The sequence below is a fragment of the Mauremys mutica genome, chromosome 11 (assembly GCF_020497125.1).
Source record: "Mauremys mutica isolate MM-2020 ecotype Southern chromosome 11, ASM2049712v1, whole genome shotgun sequence".
NCBI classification, from domain to species: domain Eukaryota; kingdom Metazoa; phylum Chordata; order Testudines; family Geoemydidae; genus Mauremys; species Mauremys mutica.
The window spans coordinates 47549932-47569561 of record NC_059082.1 but is presented as its reverse complement, the minus strand read 5'-3'; the positions used below and the strand labels follow the sequence as shown (position 1 = coordinate 47569561).

General features: G+C 49.8%; 1 protein-coding gene across 9 annotated transcripts in view; it reads left to right on the top strand.

The window, feature by feature from the left end:
• CCDC78 (coiled-coil domain containing 78) overlaps positions 1–19630 on the top strand; it is a 98373-nt gene that overhangs the window by 35901 nt on the left and 42842 nt on the right. For all 9 annotated transcript variants that reach the window (XM_044980332.1, XM_044980328.1, XM_044980331.1 and 6 more), the window contains 3 exons: positions 464–589; positions 1837–2048; positions 17260–17434. In XM_044980332.1, the coding sequence (XP_044836267.1) occupies positions 464–589; positions 1837–2048; positions 17260–17434 (513 nt within the window). The remainder of the gene's footprint in view (positions 1–463; positions 590–1836; positions 2049–17259; positions 17435–19630) is intronic.

The following is a 19630-nucleotide window of genomic DNA, read 5'->3' as shown; positions in this document are numbered from 1 at the left end:
GTCTTAGTTATTGAACAGCTCTGTGCCTCAGTTTCCCTATCTATAAAATAGAGGCAATAAGAATTTCCTCCCTCACAAGGTTCTGAGGCTTCATTCCACAATGCTTGTAAAGTGTTTTGAGATCACCAGAGGGAAGGTGCCAATGAAGTGCGCATTTAGTGCCCAGATTCTTTGGGGGATGGGCAGCATAGAAATATGTGCAGTAAACATTTCCTGGGCTGTTCTTGGATGACAGCAGAATCTTCCCTCCCTCTCTGCCCCTTATGAACTGTCTCTTGTGGTCCCTTATGCCCTGCTTTTGAATAGTGCCCCTTTCCTGGGAAAGTGGACTGTTTGAAAGTAAAGTTTCTAAATTAACCTTCCTTTTCCTATTGAATACTAGTGATTAAAGCTCAGCTGGCCAATAGGAGGCTCAGGGAAGAGCCTGATTCCTTGGGGTGACTGTATGCTTCCTGTACTGTAGGTGCTGCTCACCTCTCAGAGCCAGCTCAAAGAGGTGGAGGTTGAGAATTCCCAACTGCAACTTCAGCTGAAGGAACTGAATGAGGAATATCGCTGTCATCTTACTCAGTACATCAAAGACCTGGCGGTGAGGATCCCTGCCATGTATGGGCATCTGCATTTCCTTTCTTTGGGTTTAGTTATTCCTTATAGTTTTACAGGGCAGACATTTGAGTTTGGGTACTGCCCACTGCTCTCAAACCACTGCTGTTTCCCTCTTCGAGCTGCAGGCTAGTGGAATATGCAGTGCAGTAATACCACTCTGTCTGGTGGCTGCTCCCTCTTTATGAAAGTCTAACTGTACATTGCAGCATGTGTTCTGATTGCAGCCCATGAGTCTGGGGGCAGGAGTACCCAAATCATTCCCTGCCCCAGATTTCCCATGTGACAGCCCAGAACAATCACCGAGTCTCTGCCATGTCTCTCTCTCAGTCAAGTTATTTTAATTGCACATTCATTTTATTTATTATGGCTACTTTTCAATTGGCTTCTAAACCCAGTGCCCTGGAAATCTCTCTCAGCAGGCCAGACTGTGCCACTTTTGATTTCACAGTGTGCTGACTCCATGGTCTATGGTAAAAGAATCCTCCTTTTGTTCCTCCGGGAGGAACCACTGACACCCTGAATGATCCATGGCCCCTTCACCTTTCCTGCTGTATCACAGAATCTTGTAACGTGAGTGGCCTAAGGTTATTATGGGAATACACTACTCTGGCATGCAACCAGTCTTGCAGAGGATCACTGAGGACTCAGAGCACTGGAGAAGTGTCAAACTTCATGGCATAGGACCTACACTGATCCCTGAGTACATTCTGTAGGACAGTTCATTGAGAAAAATTGGCCATATCTTGGAAGAAATCTGCTAGTCTCTCCACCCTAGGTAGCAGTACAGAGTGTTTGCCAACAGCTCCAAGAGATCACAGTGTGGTGATGGATCAAGAGAACAACTGAAGGGAACCTTTGCTAAGAAGAACAGTTCCGTTTCTAATAAGAGCTCTGTAATTTTCTGAATAAACAAGGAGTCAGAGATAGTGTGGCCTAATGGAGTGAGCAGAGGAATAGAAGCCAGCACTCCCACCTCTGCCACTGACTGTGTTTCCAAGGCATTAATGTCTCTGTGCCTCATTTTCCCTACTTGCTAGACGCTAGTTAGTTTATACTGCACTTACTAACTGGAAAGTGCTGTAAATGTTAAGCATTCTGATGATGATGCGTTCTTCTGTGTACCTCCATGCAGGACAGGGAGTAGCCATCCTAATACATTGGTTGAGTGTCTTAGGAAACAGCCATTATCAATCAGTCTGCTTGAGCTGATTTCCTTCTCTGTGTTTAAAGGAATATATGGACAGCAAATCAAATGCTTCTAAGGGGCCTAACAAAGTACCAGCTGACCATGCTTACATGAAGCTCTTTGTGGATGGCATGCTGAAGGACATCCGGGCTGCCCATAAATCTCGGGAGGAGCAGCTGGCTGGAGCTGTGCGTGGTTACAAGAAGCGCATGCAGAACCTTGTCAAGAGGCATGAAAGCCTGCTGATTGCTTATAGGTAGGTCAGGGGGCTTTTGAGTCTTTTCTGTAGCCATGAAAGGACATCATCCCTCTAAAGCACCCAGGTAAGGATGACTGCTTAGAACAACTTGGGCTCTATAATCCTTCAGAGCAACACCACACCATCCTCCATTAATAGTGGAGAGGCAACCAGAGGCTAGTGATTGGAGCGGAGAATTTGTGGTCTGGAGACTTGGGTTCTGTTTTTGACTTGCCAAACACTCTCTTGAAAATCAGGAGCAAAGTGTCTCAACTTATGCACCCCAAATTGGGACTTTTCTCAAAATTCAGGCATTCTTTGTGCCTTAGTTTCCCCCTATGTAAAATGTGAATTAAGACACTTGCTAAACTTTGTAAAGCTCTATAGACAAGAGGTGCAGTACAAATGCACAGCACTTACCATATATACTCGTTCATAAGTCGAATATTTTTGGTAAAAAAGTGATGCTTCAAAGAGTGGTGGGTCGGCTTATAAACGGGTCTACACCAAAATTTGATTATTTTAAACTCTATGGACTCATTGAATTGAATATCTAATACATTGTCGTTTTGTTTACCTGGAGCGTCTGCAGTCATGGAGCCCCTCAGCTCCCTGTGGCTGGGAACGGCGAACTGGAAGTTCCCGCAGCTCCCATTGGCTGGGAACGGCGAACTGCGGCCACAGGGAGCTGAGGGGCTCCATGCCTGCAGACGCTCCAAGTACACAAAATGTCCCACTAGCGGCTTACCCTGACAGGCCGGGAGCCAAAGTTTGCCGACCCATTTATTGATGTCAACACTGCAGCCTTTTAAAGTTGCAAAGGCTTTGTTTAGTGGACTAGATTGGCTTGAAATAGACCTCCATACGTCTCGAGCCAATATAAAAATATAACGTGCAGAATCGATGGAATCTCTAATAAAATTGAAATAGCCTGTTATCATAGAATATCAGGGTTGGAAGGGCTCTCAGGAGGCTATCTAGTCCAACCCCCTGCTCAAAGTAGGACCAATCCCCAGACAGATTTTTGCCCCAGATCTCTAAATGGCCCCCTCAAGGATTGAACTCACCACCTGGTTTAGCAGGCCAATGCTCAAACCACTGAAGTACCCCCCCAACCTTCAGACATGCTAATCTACAGGGCTGCTTTGAAATAAATAAAGAATAATAATAATTTGACAGTGATAAAGCAGGTGACCTTCCTATATAAAGTCCTACAAAATCTATAACTAAAATAATAATAATCTATTTTCATACTAGTATTTAAAATGAACAACAGTGAAATCAAAAGAAAAGTCTTCTTATCATGCAGCGCTCAAATTTAAAGTTGTTGAATATGCAGAAGCAAACAATAATTGCGCCACTGCTCGTGAATTCTGTATCAATGAAAAGCAAGTAAGAGAATGGCGAAAAAATAAAACACTAAAAGACATGCCAAGAAGCAAGAAAAAATGTCCAACGAGGTGCGCTTCATTTCTGAGCTGGAGAAAGATCTCAATAATTCGGTTGTTGAATGTCGACAAAATGGGTACATTGTCACTAGAACTGGAATCCGTCTGCGTGCTCTGCAAATATCGAAAGACGACAAATACAAGTCAGTAAAGCCGTCAATGTTTGTCGCATCAGCGGGTTGGTGTACTCGCTTCATGAACCGTCATGATCTCTGTCTTTGTCAGCAAACAAAGATAGCGCAAAAGCTGCTGAGAGATCTGGAAGAAAAATCGAATCTTTCCAAAGGTTTATTATAAAATATCAAAAGGAATATGCATTTGAACTGTCACAAATGGGAAATATGAACAAAACACCGATGACATTTGCTCTCCCGCGCAACAGAACGATAACAGGTGTTCGTGAAAATACAGTTTTAATTAACTGGCCATGAAAAAAATCCATTTTACGGTGGTGTCAGGGTTCCCTCCCAACTCTGAACTGTAGGGTACAGATGTGGGGACCCGCATGAAAGACCCCCTAATCTTATTTCTACCAGCTTAGGTTAAAAACTTCCCAAGGCATGGATCCTTCCTTGTACCATGGATTAGGTAATGCTGCCACCACCAAGTGATTCAAACAAACCATTTAGGGAGGGCCACTTGGAGCCCTACCTTCCCCAAATAACCCTCCAAGCCTCTACACACCTTTTCCTGGGCAGGCTTAAGAATAATCCCCCAAGCCCCTACACCCCCTTTCCTGGAGAGGCTTGAGAATAATATCCTTACCAATTGGTACAGGTTAACACAGCCCCAAACTCTTGGATCTTAAAACAATAAAAAATTAATTAGGTTCTTAAAAGAAGAATTTTAATTTAAAGAAAAAAGGTGAAAGGAGTACCTCTGTAAGATTAGAATGGAAGATAATCTCACAGGCAATCAGATTAAAAACACAGAGGGTTTCCCTCTGGGCAAAACTCTAAAGTTACAAAAAGAAAACCAGGAATACCCTCCCTCTCAGCACAGAGAAAATTCACAAGCCAAAATAAAAGTCAGTCTAACACATTTCCTTGCTAAATACTTACTAACGCTATAGAAGTTGGATTGCTTGCTTCTTTGATCTTGCTCCGGCCAAAGCTGCATGGAACATACAAAACAAAAGCCTCCCCCCCACCCCCTTGATTTGAAAGTATCTTGTTCCCTTATTGGTCCTTTGGGTCAGGTGCCAGCCAGATACTTGAGCTGCTGCTTCGAGTGATTGCTCATGTGTATTCCACAGTAGGTGTGCGTGCTCGCCACGTGCACTGGTGCCAGAAGTTTTTCCCTTAGCAGTACCCGTAGTGGGGGAGCACTGCTGTGACCCCTAGAGTTGCGCCTCTATATCGTACTATAAGGGGAGCTGCGCACTCCCCCCCCACCCTCAGTTCCTTCTTGCCGCCAGTGAAGGTAGTCGGAACTTCGTGCTCCAGCTCTGCTGTAGTGCTTCTAGCCTTAGTAGTACAACTCTTCTTCGTAGATTGCTTTTCTAGTTAGTTGCCTGGCTTGGGGCATGCCTCGTGCCCCAGGCTACAAGTCGTGCGACTCCTGTCACAGTTCTATGCCCAGGAGCGACCCACACTCTGTGTCTTCGCTGTCTGGGTGAGACTCACGTAAGTGAGCACTGTAAAATCTGCAGATCGTTCAAGCCTCGAATGAAGCGGGAAAGAAATATGACTCCAGGCCCTGCTAATGGAGTCGGCATTGGCCCCGGCATGCCGACCTGACTCGGTGCCAGCACCGCGTCATCGGTGTGGAGCGAGGCTCCATCCACCAGTTGGCACTGCTCCCCTGCCAAGAAGCAAGGGAAGACTCAGCAGCACCGAGAGAAGGACGGGGGTGAGGCCAGACCCGAGTTGGGCAGCCCACGATCCCCCTCGGGAACCAGACCTCCGACTCGCACTGAGTGGAGTAGTCCGGTCCCGTCTGCGTGTGCCTCTCCTGTGTTGAGAATGCCGTCGATGCCAGAGGCAGCACAGGCAGCGCATGACATCCTCGCCCTTCTGGTGCCAGGTGTGCCGCCTGAGGCAGGCCCCTGATCCTGAGGGAAGCCACTGCTGGGAGCTCATCAACGCTCCCCAGTCCGGCATAGCCCCCACCCCTCTGATACCTACCCGTTCCGAGGGGCCATCCTGGAGCCTGCACCAGACTTCCACTCCGTTGGCCGATTTGCCTGAGAGGGAGTCTCGAGGGTCCTCCACTACCTACAGAGGTTGCAGGCACCAAGACAAGAGGCGTTGATGTTCCTCTTCCCACCGAAGCTATAGGAGCAGATCTCGATGCCATCAGCACTGACACTCAGATTCAAGTGTTCGCTCCGACAGACGTCATGCTCGGAACGCCTCTCGACCATCATCAGCACTTAGGCGTCGTAGCCATGGTTGCCGGGGGGAATCTAGAAGCAGCACCTCCGACAAGTACATGTCTTCATCGTCGAGGTCTCAATCTCGAGGTCGGCACTAACACGGCCATGGATGTTCCCGACGCTCATACGGCACTATGCGTTCCTCAGCAACTTTGGCTTCGGCACCCAGCCGCCCATCCCCAGGCCGTGCTGCCCCCCTGATCAAGCGGCTCCGCTCGGTCTCCAAGAAGGTCAATGGCAAGGGGCACCTATGCAAGGGCAATGGTGTCAGTGGGCACCGTGGACCCAATTACTTGCACCGGTGAGACCCCGTTCAGTGGCCGGGGCATCACAGGTACACTCTATGTCCCTGCCTCGGCACCGGGAAAAGTCAACTGGTACCAAACCAGCGGCACCACACCCGGGCTCAGACTTGGGGGTTGAACCACTGGTACTGCCCGACACCCTGGGGGCAGAACCAGTCCCCTCACCAGCACCAAAGGAATCCATAGCGGTGCCACCATCCACCCTACAGCAAGATTTTTAAGGCTCACCAAGAGCTCCTTAAGCGGGTGGCCTCGAATCTCCAGCTTCAGCCTCAGGAGATGGAGGAGCCGTCGGACACCCTGTTCAACGTGTTGTCCTCCTCGGCACTGGGCCGTGCGGCCCTACCTCTCCACCTCGGGGTGGCCAACATATCCACTTAGCTTTGGCGAACCCCGATCTTCTTGATAGATGTCTTCTAAAAGACATCTAAAAAAGGCAGAGAGAAAAGTGATAGATGTCTTCTAAAAGACATCTAAAAAGGTGGAGAGAAAGTATTTTGTGCCAGCACCGGCACCCAACTCTCTGGTGGTGGAGTCTGTACACCACCGAGAGAGGCATGGTCAACCCACGCCCACCCCCAAGGATAAAGACGCCAGGAGACTGGATACCTTCGGCAGGAAGGTTTATTCATTGGCGAGCTTCCAGCTCAAGGTGGCAAACCACCAAGCCCTACTGAGCCGGTATGATTTTAACTTATGGGGGTCCCTGCCAAAGTTTGAACCTCTTCTCCGAGAAAGGGACAAGAGGGAGTTCAGAGCCTTGGTTGATGAAGGAGCGGTGGGGGCGAAAGTGGCTCTTCAAGCGGCTTTGGATACAGTGGCCCGTTCGATATCCTCAGCCATTTCCATGTGCAGGGTGTTGTGGCTCTTGCTGTGGGGGCTATCCGCGGAGTCCCAGTCCCTCATGCAGGAGCTGCCCTTCGATGGGAAGGCCCTGTTTGCGGATCAGACAGACATCCGTCTGCATGGGATCCGTCTGCATGGGATGAAAGACTCCCGCACCACCCTGCAGACTCTGTCCCGCCAGCAAAGGACAAACCCAGGCCACAGACCTTGGCCCCTCCAGCTAGAGGCAGATATGAGCCCTTACCTAAGAGGCCGAGGGAGCAGAGACGCAGGTCCCAGCGCCAGTCCCGCTCGGCCACGCGACCTGGCCCCTCAAAGGGGAAGAGGCGCTTTTGACTCTTTGTGGGGGGCCACCGGGCCTGTTGCCAGGGAAGCCCCCCAGTTAATAAAGTTTTTGTGTTCTGCAACCGTTTATCTGCCTTCCGAGTGCAATGGTCCCATATAATGTCGGACTAGTGGGTCCTCAGCACCATTTCCAAGGGCTACATGTTGCAGTTTGTTTCACCGATCCTGGAGGTCCTATGAGAGCTCAGGCCTCGTCGGCTGCCTATGTAGCTCACGTCCCTATGCAGGACATTTGTAGAGCTGCCACATGGTCCTCTGTCCACACCTTTTCATCGCACTATGCCATCGTCTCCCAAACACGAGATAACACCAGGTTTGGTAGGGCAGTACTCCATCCCAGAAACCCTTAAATTCCTACCCACCTCCATCAGATATAGCTTGGAGTGACCTATTGTGGAATACACATGAGAAATCACTTGAAGAAAAAAGGACAGCTACCTGTTCCGTAACTGGCATTCTTCGAGATGTGTTGCTCAGGTGTATTCCACATCCCACCCTCCTTCCCCTCTGTCGGAGTTGTCTGGCAAGAAGGAACTGAGGGTGGGGGGAGTGCACAGCTCTCCTTATAGTGCAATATAGAGGCACCGCTCTAGGGGTCGCAGCAGTGCTCCCCCGCTACGGGTACTGCTAAGGGAAAAACTTCCTGCACTGGTGCATGTGGCGAGCATGCACACCTACTGTGGAATACACCCGAGCAACACATCTCAAAGAACATCAGTTACGGAACAGGTAACTGTCCTTTCTTAAACCTTTACAGGTAAGAGGATTTGGTGCCTCTGGCCAGGAGGGATTTTATAGTACTGTATACAGGAAGGTTGTTACCCTTCCCTTTATATTTATGACACGCCCCCCAAATCACAGATAGTGTTGGACAGCCAGTTCCACACTGGTTATGATTTCTTCCTGGAGCTCTAGGAGAAAACAGAGTTAATAAGACACATGTACCTTTAAATATCCTACTGACTATATAAAAACTAACTATTTTTCACATTTCAAGGATGATTTTAACCATTTGATTCTGGGAAACTTTCACGGGAGAGTGCATCAGCCACTTTGTTAGAAGCTCCCAAAATGTGTTGTATTTCAAAATCAAAATCTTGGAGAGCTAAACTCTACCTAAGAAGTTTTCTGTTATTGTCCTTGACGGTATGAAGCCACTTCAGCACAGCATGGTTGGTTTGTAGTTGGAAATGCCATCCTCAAATGTATAGGCGTAGCTTTTCCAGCGCGTACACAATGGCGTAACATTCCTTTTCACTGATTGACCAGTGGCTTTCCTTCTCAGACAATTTCTTGCTGAGAAACATGACAGGATGGAATTCTTGATCTTGTCCTTCCTGCATTAAAACTGCTCCCACACCACGCTCGGACGCATGTGTGGTTACTAGGAATAGTTTGTCAAAGTCTGGGGCCCTTAGCACAGGGTCAGACATGAGTGTCGCTTTAAGCTGGTTAAAGGCCTTCTGACATTCATTAGTCCGCTGAACTGCATTTGCGTTTTGGTTAGGTCTGTCAGTGGGGCGGCGATTTGTCTGTAGTGCGGTACAAATTACCTGTAATATCCGGCCAAGCCTAGGAAGGATTGGACCTGTTTCTTTGACTTTGGACAGGCCACTTTTGGATAGCATCCACTTTGGCCTGTAGGGGGTTAATAGTTCCTTGACCCACCTGGTGTCCAAAGTAAGTCACTCTGTTTAGGCCTATTTGACACTTTTTAGCCTTAACATTTAGTCCTGCCTCCCTTATGCGCTTGAAGACTTTTTGTAGATGCTCCAGGTGTTCTGCTCATGAATCTGAAAAGATGGCCACATCATCAAGGTAAGCGACTGCAGATTCTCCCAATCCCACTAGGAGACCATCTACAAGTTTTTGGAAGGTGGCAGGTGCATTTCGCAGCCTGAAAGGGAGCACATTAAATTCATACATCCCTGCATGGGTGATGAAGGCTGACCTTTCCTTGGTGGGTTCATCTAGCAGTACTTGCCAGTACCCCTTGATTAAGTCTAAGGTAGAGATGAACTGGGCACGTCCCAGTTTCTCCAATAGCTCGTCTATGTGTGGCATTGGATAGTTGTCTGAGCGAGTTACAGCATTTAGTTTACGATCCCAATCATTGAAGTGCTCATTTACAAATTTATGTATCATGGCCCCCAAAGTCCCATTAAACTTCTCCACCAGGACATTTGTTTGATGGTGGTAAGGTGTGGCAACCAAGTGGTTCACCCCATGAGCTTCCCACAGGCTTTTCATGGTCCCTGCCAGGAAATTAATTCCCAAATCTGTAAGGATGTTGGAGGGCCAACCTATCCTGGCAAAAATGTCTGTTAATGCCTGACACACAGTTTTAGCCCTGGTATTGCTTAGAGCTACTGCTTCCAGCCATTGGGTGGCAAAATCCATGAAAATCAGTATGCACTGCTTTCCTCTCGGTGTCTTTTTTGGGAAAGGACCGAGAATATCCACAGCTACCAGCTGAAATGGAACCTCAGTTATGGGGAGTGGCTGGAGAGGGGCTTTGACCTGGTCTTGGGGTTTTCCCACTCTTTGGCACACCTCACAAAACCGGATGCCAAGTAGAAACATCCTTGCCCATTTCCTCCCAGTGCAATGACCTCCCCAAATGGTCTTTGGTCCTGTTCACCCCAGCATGGCCACTAGGATGATTGTAGGCTAAGCTCAAGAGCTTTATCTGGCACTTAGTTGGAACTACCAACTGTCTGTGAGGATGCCAGTCTTCCTGGTGCCCACCAGAAAGAGTTTCCTTATATAAAAGTCCTCTTTCTACAACAAACCGGGATCCATTAGAAGAGCTGAGAGGCGGTGGGTTGCTCCGTGCCGCCGTCCAAGCTCCCTGGAGGCTTTCATCTGCTTCCTGTTTGGCCTGGAACTGTTCCCTTGATGCTGGAGACATCAGTTCCTCACTGGATTGTGGACTGGGGCTTGGTCCCTCTGGAAGCGATGCAGGTGATGGGGCTGTTTCCATTGACTGTGAACTGTTCTCCTCTGGTGCACTATGTGGTATTTCAGGCTCTGGCTGAGCCTCTTGTGTAGAGTTATCTGCTGCTGCTGCCAGTGCAGGCTCAGTGGTGCCCTCTGGTGTTGGCGCTGTAGACGGGGTTGCAAGCACTGGACTCAGTGCTGGCAGTGGTTCTGGTGCAGGTTGCTTCGCCAGTTCCAGTTCTGGGACTGGTTTTGGCTGGTCTCTGGGACTGGATCCACTATGGCTGTTGCAGTTGTTGGCAGGGGATCCGGTTCCACCACCTCCATCTGGGTCTCTAGTAACACACACAGGGCCTTGGTGGAAGGCTCAGGAACAGGGATAGGTGTGAAAGCTTGCTTAGCCTGGCTGCGGGTGACCATTCCCACCCTCTTGGCTAGCTTTGCATGGTGGCCAAGTCTTCCCCCAGCAGCATGGGGATGGGATAATCATCATAGACTGCAAAAGTCCACATTCCTGACCAGACCTTGTACTAGACAGGCAACTTGGCTGTAGGGAAGTTTAAAGATTTTGACATGAAGGGTTGAATCATCACTTGGGCCTCTGGGTTGATGAATTTGGGGTCCACTAAGGATTGGTGGATAGCTGATACCTGTGCTTCAGTGTCCCTCCATGCTGTAACCTTCTTCCCGCCCACACTCACAGTTTCCCTTCGCTCTGAGGGTACCTGGGAGGCATCTGGGCCTGAGGACCTTTGGTATGACTCCGGTGTAATGAACTGCAGTCTGTTGGGGTTGTTGGGGCAGTTGGTCTTCACATGCCCCATCTCATTACATTTAAAACATCGCCCAGCTGACTGATCACTTGGGCGAGGTGGGTTGCTGGAGACTGGTGTGGTGGGACGATAAGGTGTCTGGAGTTTTCCTTGGGATGTAGGTGGGGCCTTGGGCTGCCCCCAGTGGTAGGGTGTTGTCTCAGGTTGGCCCTTCTGATATTTGCTCCAACTGCTACTAGTTTTTTTCTTTTCCGCCACCTCCACCCATTTGATTCCAATCTCCCCCGCCTCAATTACAGTTTTGGGCTTCCCATCTAGGATATACCTTTCTATTTCCTCAGGAATACCCTCTAGGAACTGCTCCATTTTCATTAGGAAAGACACATCTTCCAGAGATTTAACGCTTGCTCCTGATATCCAGGCATCCCAATTTTTTTCAATGTGGTAGGCGTGTTGGGAAAATGTCACATCCGGTTTCCACTTTAGGGCTCTGAACCGCCGATGGGCATCCTCGGGTGTTAGCCCCATTCTGATTCTGGCCCTTTTTAAAAAAAAGTTCATGTGTTCCTTAGGCATTTCAGCCGCCACTTCTGCTAAAGGTCCACTGAGCTATGGTCTCAGCTCTACCATGTACTGGTCGGTAGAGATGCTGTACCCAGAGCAGGCCCTTTCAAAATTGCCTAAGAAAGCCTCGGTATCATCGCCTGCCTTGTAGGTAGGAAACTTTCTGGGATGGGAAACGGTACCTGGAGAAGGATTTCCAGGGTTGTCTGGTACATTCTGCTTAGCCCTTGCCTTCTCTAACTCCAGTTTATGCTGCCTCTCTTTTTCTTGTAACTCCAGAGCTCTCTTGTGAGCAGCCTCTTCTGCCTCCATAGCTCTCTTGTGGGCAGCTTCCTGTGCCTTAATTTCTAGTTGTTTTAATTTGATCAGTCTCTTATGTTTGTTCTCTTTCTCCTTTGCTTCCAGTCTAGCCAGCTCTAGTTTATTAGCTGTTTCACTGGTAGTCATGTTCCTGATTTTTGTACTTAACTAGCCTAACTCGAGAGCTATAAAGAAAAAAAAAACTAGCTTGTGAATTCCCTTGTAGAAAGTTAACTACCCTGCCCTCAGGCAGAGACAAAAATCTCCAGCTACTCACAGCTTAAAAACATCCCTTTGTTACAAAGACCTGATACCTTTTCCTCCAGGAAAAGAGAGATAAGATCTCTATCTGCTTTCTAATCAGCCAAAAAGGGAAAAAAAATGATCCTTTAAAAAAATTCTACTGAGCTTTTGGTTCAAAATGATCTCTGGTTCAAAATGATCCCACCGCTCTGCCACCATGTCTGGGTTCCCTCCCCACTCTGAACTCTAGGGTACAGATGTGGGGACCCGCATGAAAGACCCCCTAATCTTATTTCTACCAGCTTAGGTTAAAAACTTCCCAAGGCACAGATCCTTCCTTGTACCTTGGATTAGGTAATGCTGCCACCACCAAGTGATTTAAACAAACATTTAGGGAGGGCCACTTGGAGCCCTACCTTCCCCAAATATCCCCCCAAATCCCTACACCCCCTTTCCCGGGGAGGCTTGAGAATATATCCTCACCAATGGATACAGGTGAACACAGACCCAAACCTTTGGATCTTAAAACAATGAAAAATCAATTAGGTTCTTAAAAGAAGAATTTTAATTAAAGAAAAAAGGTGAAAGGAGTGTGACGGGTAGGATCACAGAAACCCCCTTGGGAGCTGCCACCCGATGTGCCAAGACTACTTCTACCCCTGCCTTCCCTGCCAGCTCAGGACTCCAGCACCCTGTCTTGCTGAGCCAAACACTCCTGTCTGCTCCAACAAAGACCCAGGGTCTGAATTACTTGCCCCAAACCTGCAGGTTTACCTGAAAGCAGCTCACAGAAGTGTGCTTGTCTTTAATACTCAGATGCCCAACTCCCAATGGGGTCTAAACCCAAATAAATCTGTTTTACCCTATATAAGGCGTATACAGGGTAAACTCATAAATTGTTCGCCCCCTATAACACTGATAGAGAGAGAGATGCACAGCTGTTTGCCCCCCAAGTATTAACAAATACTCTGGGTCAATTAATAAGTAAAAAGTGATTTTATTAAATACAGAAAGTAGGATTTAAGTTGTTCCAAGTAGTAAAAGACAGAACAAAGTAAGTCACCAGCAAAATAAAATAAAATGCACAAATTTATGTCTAATCAAACTGAATACAGATAATTTCATCCTCAGAGATGCTTCAGTAAGTTTTTTCCTCAGACTGGACCCCTTCCAGGCCTAAGCTCAGTTCTTTTCCCTGGTACAGCTCTTGTTCCAGCTCAGGTGGTAGCTAGGGGATTCTTCATGGTGGTTGCTCTCCTCCCTTTGTTCTCTTCCACCCCTTTATATATCTTTTGTATAAGGCGGGAATTCTTTGTCCCTCTCTGGGTTCCCACCCCCTCCTTCTCAATGGAAAGACACCAGGTTAAAGATGGATTCCAGTTCAGGTGACATGATCACATGTCACTGCAAGACTTCATTGTCCACTTGCCAGCACACAGGTATACAGAAAGACTTACAGGTAAAACACACTCATCTGCAGACAATTGTCCTGGTTAATGGGAGTCATCAAGATGCCAAACCACCATTAATGGCCCACACTAATTACAATAGGCCCTCAGAGTTATATTTCATATTTTGAGTTTCAGATACAAGAGTGGTACATTTATACAAATAGAATGATCACACTCAGTAGATTATAAGCTTTGTAATGATACCTTACAAGAGACCTTTTGCATGAAGCATATTCCAGTTATATTATATTCATAGAATATTAGGGTTGGAAGGGACCTCAGGAGGTCATCTAGTCCAACCCCCTGCTCAAAGCAGGACCAATCCTCAGATTTTTTGCCCCAGTTCCCCAAATGGCCCCCTCAAGGATTGAGCTCACAATCCTGGGTTTAGCAGGCCAATGCTCAAACCACTGAGCTATCCCTCTCCCCATTCACTCATTAGCATATTTTTATAAAACCATAGAGACCACAGCATCACAAGGAGTACCTCTGTAAGAATAGAATGGAACAACATAATCACAGGCAATCAGATTCAAAACACAGAGGGTTTCCCTCTGGGCAAAACTTTAAAGCTACAAAAAGAAAACCAGGAATACCCTCCCTCTCAGCACAGAGAAAATTCACAAGCCAAAATAAAAGTAAATCTAACGCATTTCCTTGCTAAGTACTTTCCAACTCTATAGGAATTGGATTGCTTGCTTCTTTGATCTTGCTCTGGCCAAAGCTGCACGGAACAGAACAAAAAAGCCTTCCCCACCCCAGATTTGAAAGTATCTTGTCCCCTTATTGGTCCTTTGGGTCAGGTGCCTGCTAGGTACTTGAGCTTCTTAACCCTTTACAAGTAAGAGGATTTGGTGCCTCTGGCCAGGAGGGATTTTATAGTACTCTATACAGGAAGGTTGTTACCCTTTCCTTTATATTTATGACAGGTGGTTTTATCATGTTTGGCAAATGGATCAAAGCTCCCTCCTGTTATTTTTAAAAGAAAAACCTTGCCTAAAAACATGAAATTTCCTGCTGGTGTCATCGTATATGCACACGAAAAGGGATGGATGGATGAAAGTGGGACTATTGAATGGCTGGAAAAAGTGTGGAATAGGAGACCAGGAGCACTTTTCAAGAAACCTGCTATGCTCACTTGGAACATGTTCAGGGCACACAAGATGGATGAGGTGAAAAATGTGGCCAAAAATATGAAAACTACTTTGGCTGTAATACCTGAAGGCTTACCTTCAGTTCTACAACCACTTGATGTCTGCCTGAACAAACCCTTTAAAGACAGGCTATGCAAAATGTGGTTTGAATGGATGTGCTCAGGCATGGCGAAGTTGACAAAAGGCGGGAATCTTATGAAGCCCAAAATCAATCTGGGCACCCAGAGGATTAAGGACGGGTGGGTGTCCATTCCCTCGGAAATGGTAGAAAAATCATTTAGGAGATGCTGTATCAGCAATGCACTCGACGGGTCAGAAGATGATGCCATATTTGATGATGACACAACAGAGGCTGATGATGAGAAGGAATCTTAGTTTGAAGACAACGCTGCCGACATCTACAATGACAATGCAGGTGCAGCTGTGACTGAAGCTGAATTTAATGAACTTTTTGTTGAATCAGAGTCCGATTCAGACTTTGAAGGATTTTAAGGCTTTTTAAAGTCTCATTGTTCTAAGTTGTTTTAAATATCCATTTACTGATTTTAAATATTGATTGTAATTTTGAAGGTGAATACATATTTGTTCAGTTATTATAATACAGTTGAACCCTGTTATGTCGCCGGCCTAGGGGTTTGCCAAAAATAGTCCAGATAACCGATGATCGAGATAAACCCCTATCCACCCCCCCACCCCTGAACTCCCCTGCCCTCTCTCCAACACCCCCTCCCTGCCCCCTTACCGCGGTGCCTGCACGTGGCTGGATCCGGCGAAGCGGGACGGGGACCCGGAGCCGGGCAGCCAAAGAAGCGGGATCCGGTAAGCGGGCCGGGCGGCAGGCGAAGCGGGACCGGGTAAGCGGGCCGGGCGGCAGGCGAAGCGGGGACCGGGTAAGCGGGGCGGGCGGGCGGGCGGCAGGCGAAGCGGGGACCGGGTAAGCGGGGCCGGGCGGGCGGGCGGGGACGGGCAGGGACCGGGTATGCGGGGCCGGGCGGCGGGGCCGGGCAGGGACTGGGTATGCGGGGACGGGAGGCGGGGACGGGCAGGGACCGGGTATGCGGGGACGGGCGGGCGGGCGGGGACGGGCAGGGACCGGGTATGCGGGGCCGGGCGGGCGGCGAAGCGGAGCCGGGCGGACGGGCGGGCGGCGAAGCGGGGACCGGCGAAGCGGAGCCGGGCGGGCGGGCGGCAGGCGAAGCGGGGACCAGGTATGCGGGGACGGGCGGGGACGGGCAGGGACCGGGTATGCGGGGCCGGGCGGGCGGGCGGGCGGGGACGGGTAGGGACCGGGTATGCCGGGGCGGGCGGGCGGCGAAGCGGAGCCGGGCGGACGGGCGGGCAGCGGCGAAGCGGAGCCGGGTGGGCGGGCGGCAGGCGAAGCGGGGACCAGGTATGCGGGGCCGGGCGGGGACGGGCAGGGACCGGGTATGTGGGGCCGGGCGGCTGGGGACACGGTGGGTCGGGGACGCGGGGAGCCGGGTGGCTGGGGACGCGGGGAGCGGGCGGCTGGGGAACCGCGCGGCTGGAGAGCCGGGGAGCGGGCGGCTGGGGACACGGTGGGTCAGGGACGCGGGGAGCCGGGCTCGAGATATTAGGGTTCGGGGAATCGACATAAGGGATGAGAAACCCATAAGACAAAGAGGGAGTTTGGCGGTTCCACTTGTAAAACGTCGACTTAATAGGGTTGGCAAGTTAACCGAGGTCGAGATAAATGGGTTCGACTGTAATAGGTTTTTCGTTAAAGTACATTAAAATAATTCTAGCAAAACTTTTGAGTGTTTCTTGTGATGCCAGTTTTTAAAATATAGCAGGGATTGGCAAAGTCCCGCAGCTCCCATTGGCTGGGAACGGCAAACCGCAGACACTGAGAGCTGAGGGGCTCCGTGCCTGCAGACGCTCCAAGTAAACAAAATGTCCTGACCCGCCAGCGGCTTACCCTGACGGGCCAGGAGCCAAAGTTTGCCAACCCCTGAAATATAGTGTCGGCTTATGAAAGGGTCATACAGTTTTTGCTATTTTTACCTAACCATCTTGGGGGGTTGGCTTATAAACAAACGGGCTAATGAACGCGTATATACAGTACTTTAATTCTTCTTAACCAGGGGTAACTCATGCTACATAATCTTTCCATGCAACACGTGCTCCAAACTTGATGCTGTGTCGTCCTCATTTCATACAGCCCTTCCCTGAAACACAACCATGTATGTACCATTGTCTTTCCCTGCAGATGGGACTGTAGGTAATGGCTGAGGTGCACTGGTTATGGTGGAACTCTGAGTTCCTCTATCCTCTCTGTAAGCAGAAACATGCCAAAGAATAGTGTGAATGCTTCTGGCTGGTCCTACTCATCTCAGTGTGTGGCTCGGCCTTTCATTGGTATCAGATATGCAGAAACCAGTGGACAGTAATTTACAAAGCCAATGCTGCCTCCATCATTGTTATTACTTGTTTTTGTTTGACTAACCCTGCTGGCTTCTTTTAAGGATACAGCGTGAGCAGATCCAGTCTCAGGGCAGCAGCGAGATGGACCCAGGCCCTCCTGAGTTCCATTTCACCATCACAGATTCTGAGCTACTGACAAGCACAACCCAGGAGCTAAACCAGCTGCGAGAGGACAAAGCAAAACTAGAGAGACAGCTGCATGAACTGCAGGAGAAGGTAACCACATGCTTCACTGGATTACTGTGGTGCAGGGAGTGGACTTGTCAGGTGGAGGGAGAGGTTTAGTTTGTTCTCTCATTTTCCCCCTTGATCCTCTAGTGCAGTGGTTCTCAACCTATTTACCATTGTGGGCCACATCCAATACTACCTGTATAGCCCTGAGGATGTCACATGGGCTGCAGCTGTGTGCTGATTGGGCCGCAGGTTCAGAACCACTGCTCTAGTGTGTGTTGTAACCCAGGCTGTCCTTCTGGGGGGCAGCACCAGAGATGGCCCATGCTCTCTATCCCTTTGTGCCTCTCCTTGTGACAACTGTGAAGAGGTGGGACACCTGACCACAGCTGTCATGTCTAGTATAGTAGCACCTGCTGGACCTCTCCAGTGTGTAGGTTTGCACACTGCAGAGGTTGCAGGGATGACAAAGAGATCTGTGGGGGAGGGTTGTCTGTTCTTCAGTCTGGGGATCGTGGAGGAAGCCAAGGAGTGAATAGTCCATAACTACCTTAAGGATACTATAGTTCAGGCCTGCACAACTCGTAAAGCGGCGAGGGCCACATTACTCCAAAGAAAACAGCCGAGGGCCGAAACCTCCCGGCCCCGCAGAAACACCCCGCCCCAGGGCCGTCCAGCCCTGCAGAAACAAACCCTCCTTCCCCAGCACCGCCCCACCAAAACAGCTGTGGGCCAAAAAGGAAGGTTGGGGGTGGGGAGGTGATACTTTATTTTAAATCAACTGGGGGCTCCCATCTGAAGAGGTGGCTGGGAGCCCTCAGGGTCAAATTAAAGGGCTCGGGGCTCCGAGCCCTCAGGGTCAAATTAAAGGGCTCGGGGCTCCGGCAGGTGGGGGAACCCGGCAGGGCCGACTCTAGGTTTTTTGCTGCCCCAAGCAAAAAAAAATTTGGCTGCCCCCCGTCCCAGCCCTGGGCTCCCCCCTGTACTCCCCTGCTGCCCCAATCCTGGGCTCTCCCCCCACTACCCACACCCCTTGCAGCCCCAGCGCTGGGCTTCCCCCTTTCCTCCCCATCAGTGCCCTCCCCCCACCCTGCTGCTGCCCCAGCCCTGGGCTCCCCCCCACCAGCACCTCCCCCCCACACACACCTCCTGCCTCCCCAGCCCTGGGTCACTGGTAACGCTCCCATTCAGCAGGAATTTTGGATGTGAACAAAACACAGACAGGATTGGTTCCCATATGGTTACAGAGCTGCAATAAAGTGGAACAATTTTCAGCTTGTGTGATTGGAGGATATCTGGATGCATATTATAAGACTGTCCTCCATAAATGAGGAAAAGTTGAGGTGCCTTTATTATTCTTTTGTTCCACTCTTTATTTCTATGGGGAATTTGCCAATGCAATATCACTGTCTTTCTTTTAAACAAACAAAAAGGCAATGGCTGTTGAAAATAGCAATTCCAGTGCTAATAAGCATTTCTTGCTCAATTTTATCCTGCTTTTTCTACAGCAAGTTACAGTGGGGATCAGTATATTTGATTTGGGAGAAATGAAGTAACAGCTGCCCAAACTGAGCTTGAGCACTCCTGAATTTTGAGGTGTTCAAATCTGGAAGGCAGGTGCTGGCGGGGGGGGGGGGGGGCTGTGGGCTCCACGGGGGAGCTGTGGGCTCCACGGGGGAGCATGGCAGCAATGTGTCTGGAGCTGCATGGAGCCAGACACGCTGGTCTGAGTGGCACGGTAAGGGGGCTGGGGGTTGGAGAAGGGGTAGGGGATTCCAGGGGGCAGTCAAGGGACAGGGAGCAGGGGTGGTTGGATGAGGCAGAGGTTCAGGGGGGCAGTCAGGGGACAGGCAGCAGTAGGATAGGCATGGGAGTCCCAGGGGTTTATCAGGGGACAGGTAGGGGATGGGGTCCTGGGGGAAAGTTGGGGGGGTCTCAGGAGGGGGCAGTTGGGGACAAGGAGAAGAGAGGCTTAGATAGGGGCTGGGGTCCCAAGGGGCAGTTGGGGCAGGGGTCTTGGGAGGAGACAATCGGGGGACAAGGAGCAGCGGCATTTAGATAGGGGGTGGGGTCCTGGGGGGCAGTTAGGGGCAGGAGTCCCGGGAGAGGGGTATCAGGGGACAAGGACCAGCGGTGTTAGATAGGGGGTGGGGGTGCTGGGGGGCAGTTGGGGCAGGGGTCCGGGGAGGGGGCAAACGGCCACGTGCCGGGATTCAAACGGCTCTGGGCTGCCTGCAGCCG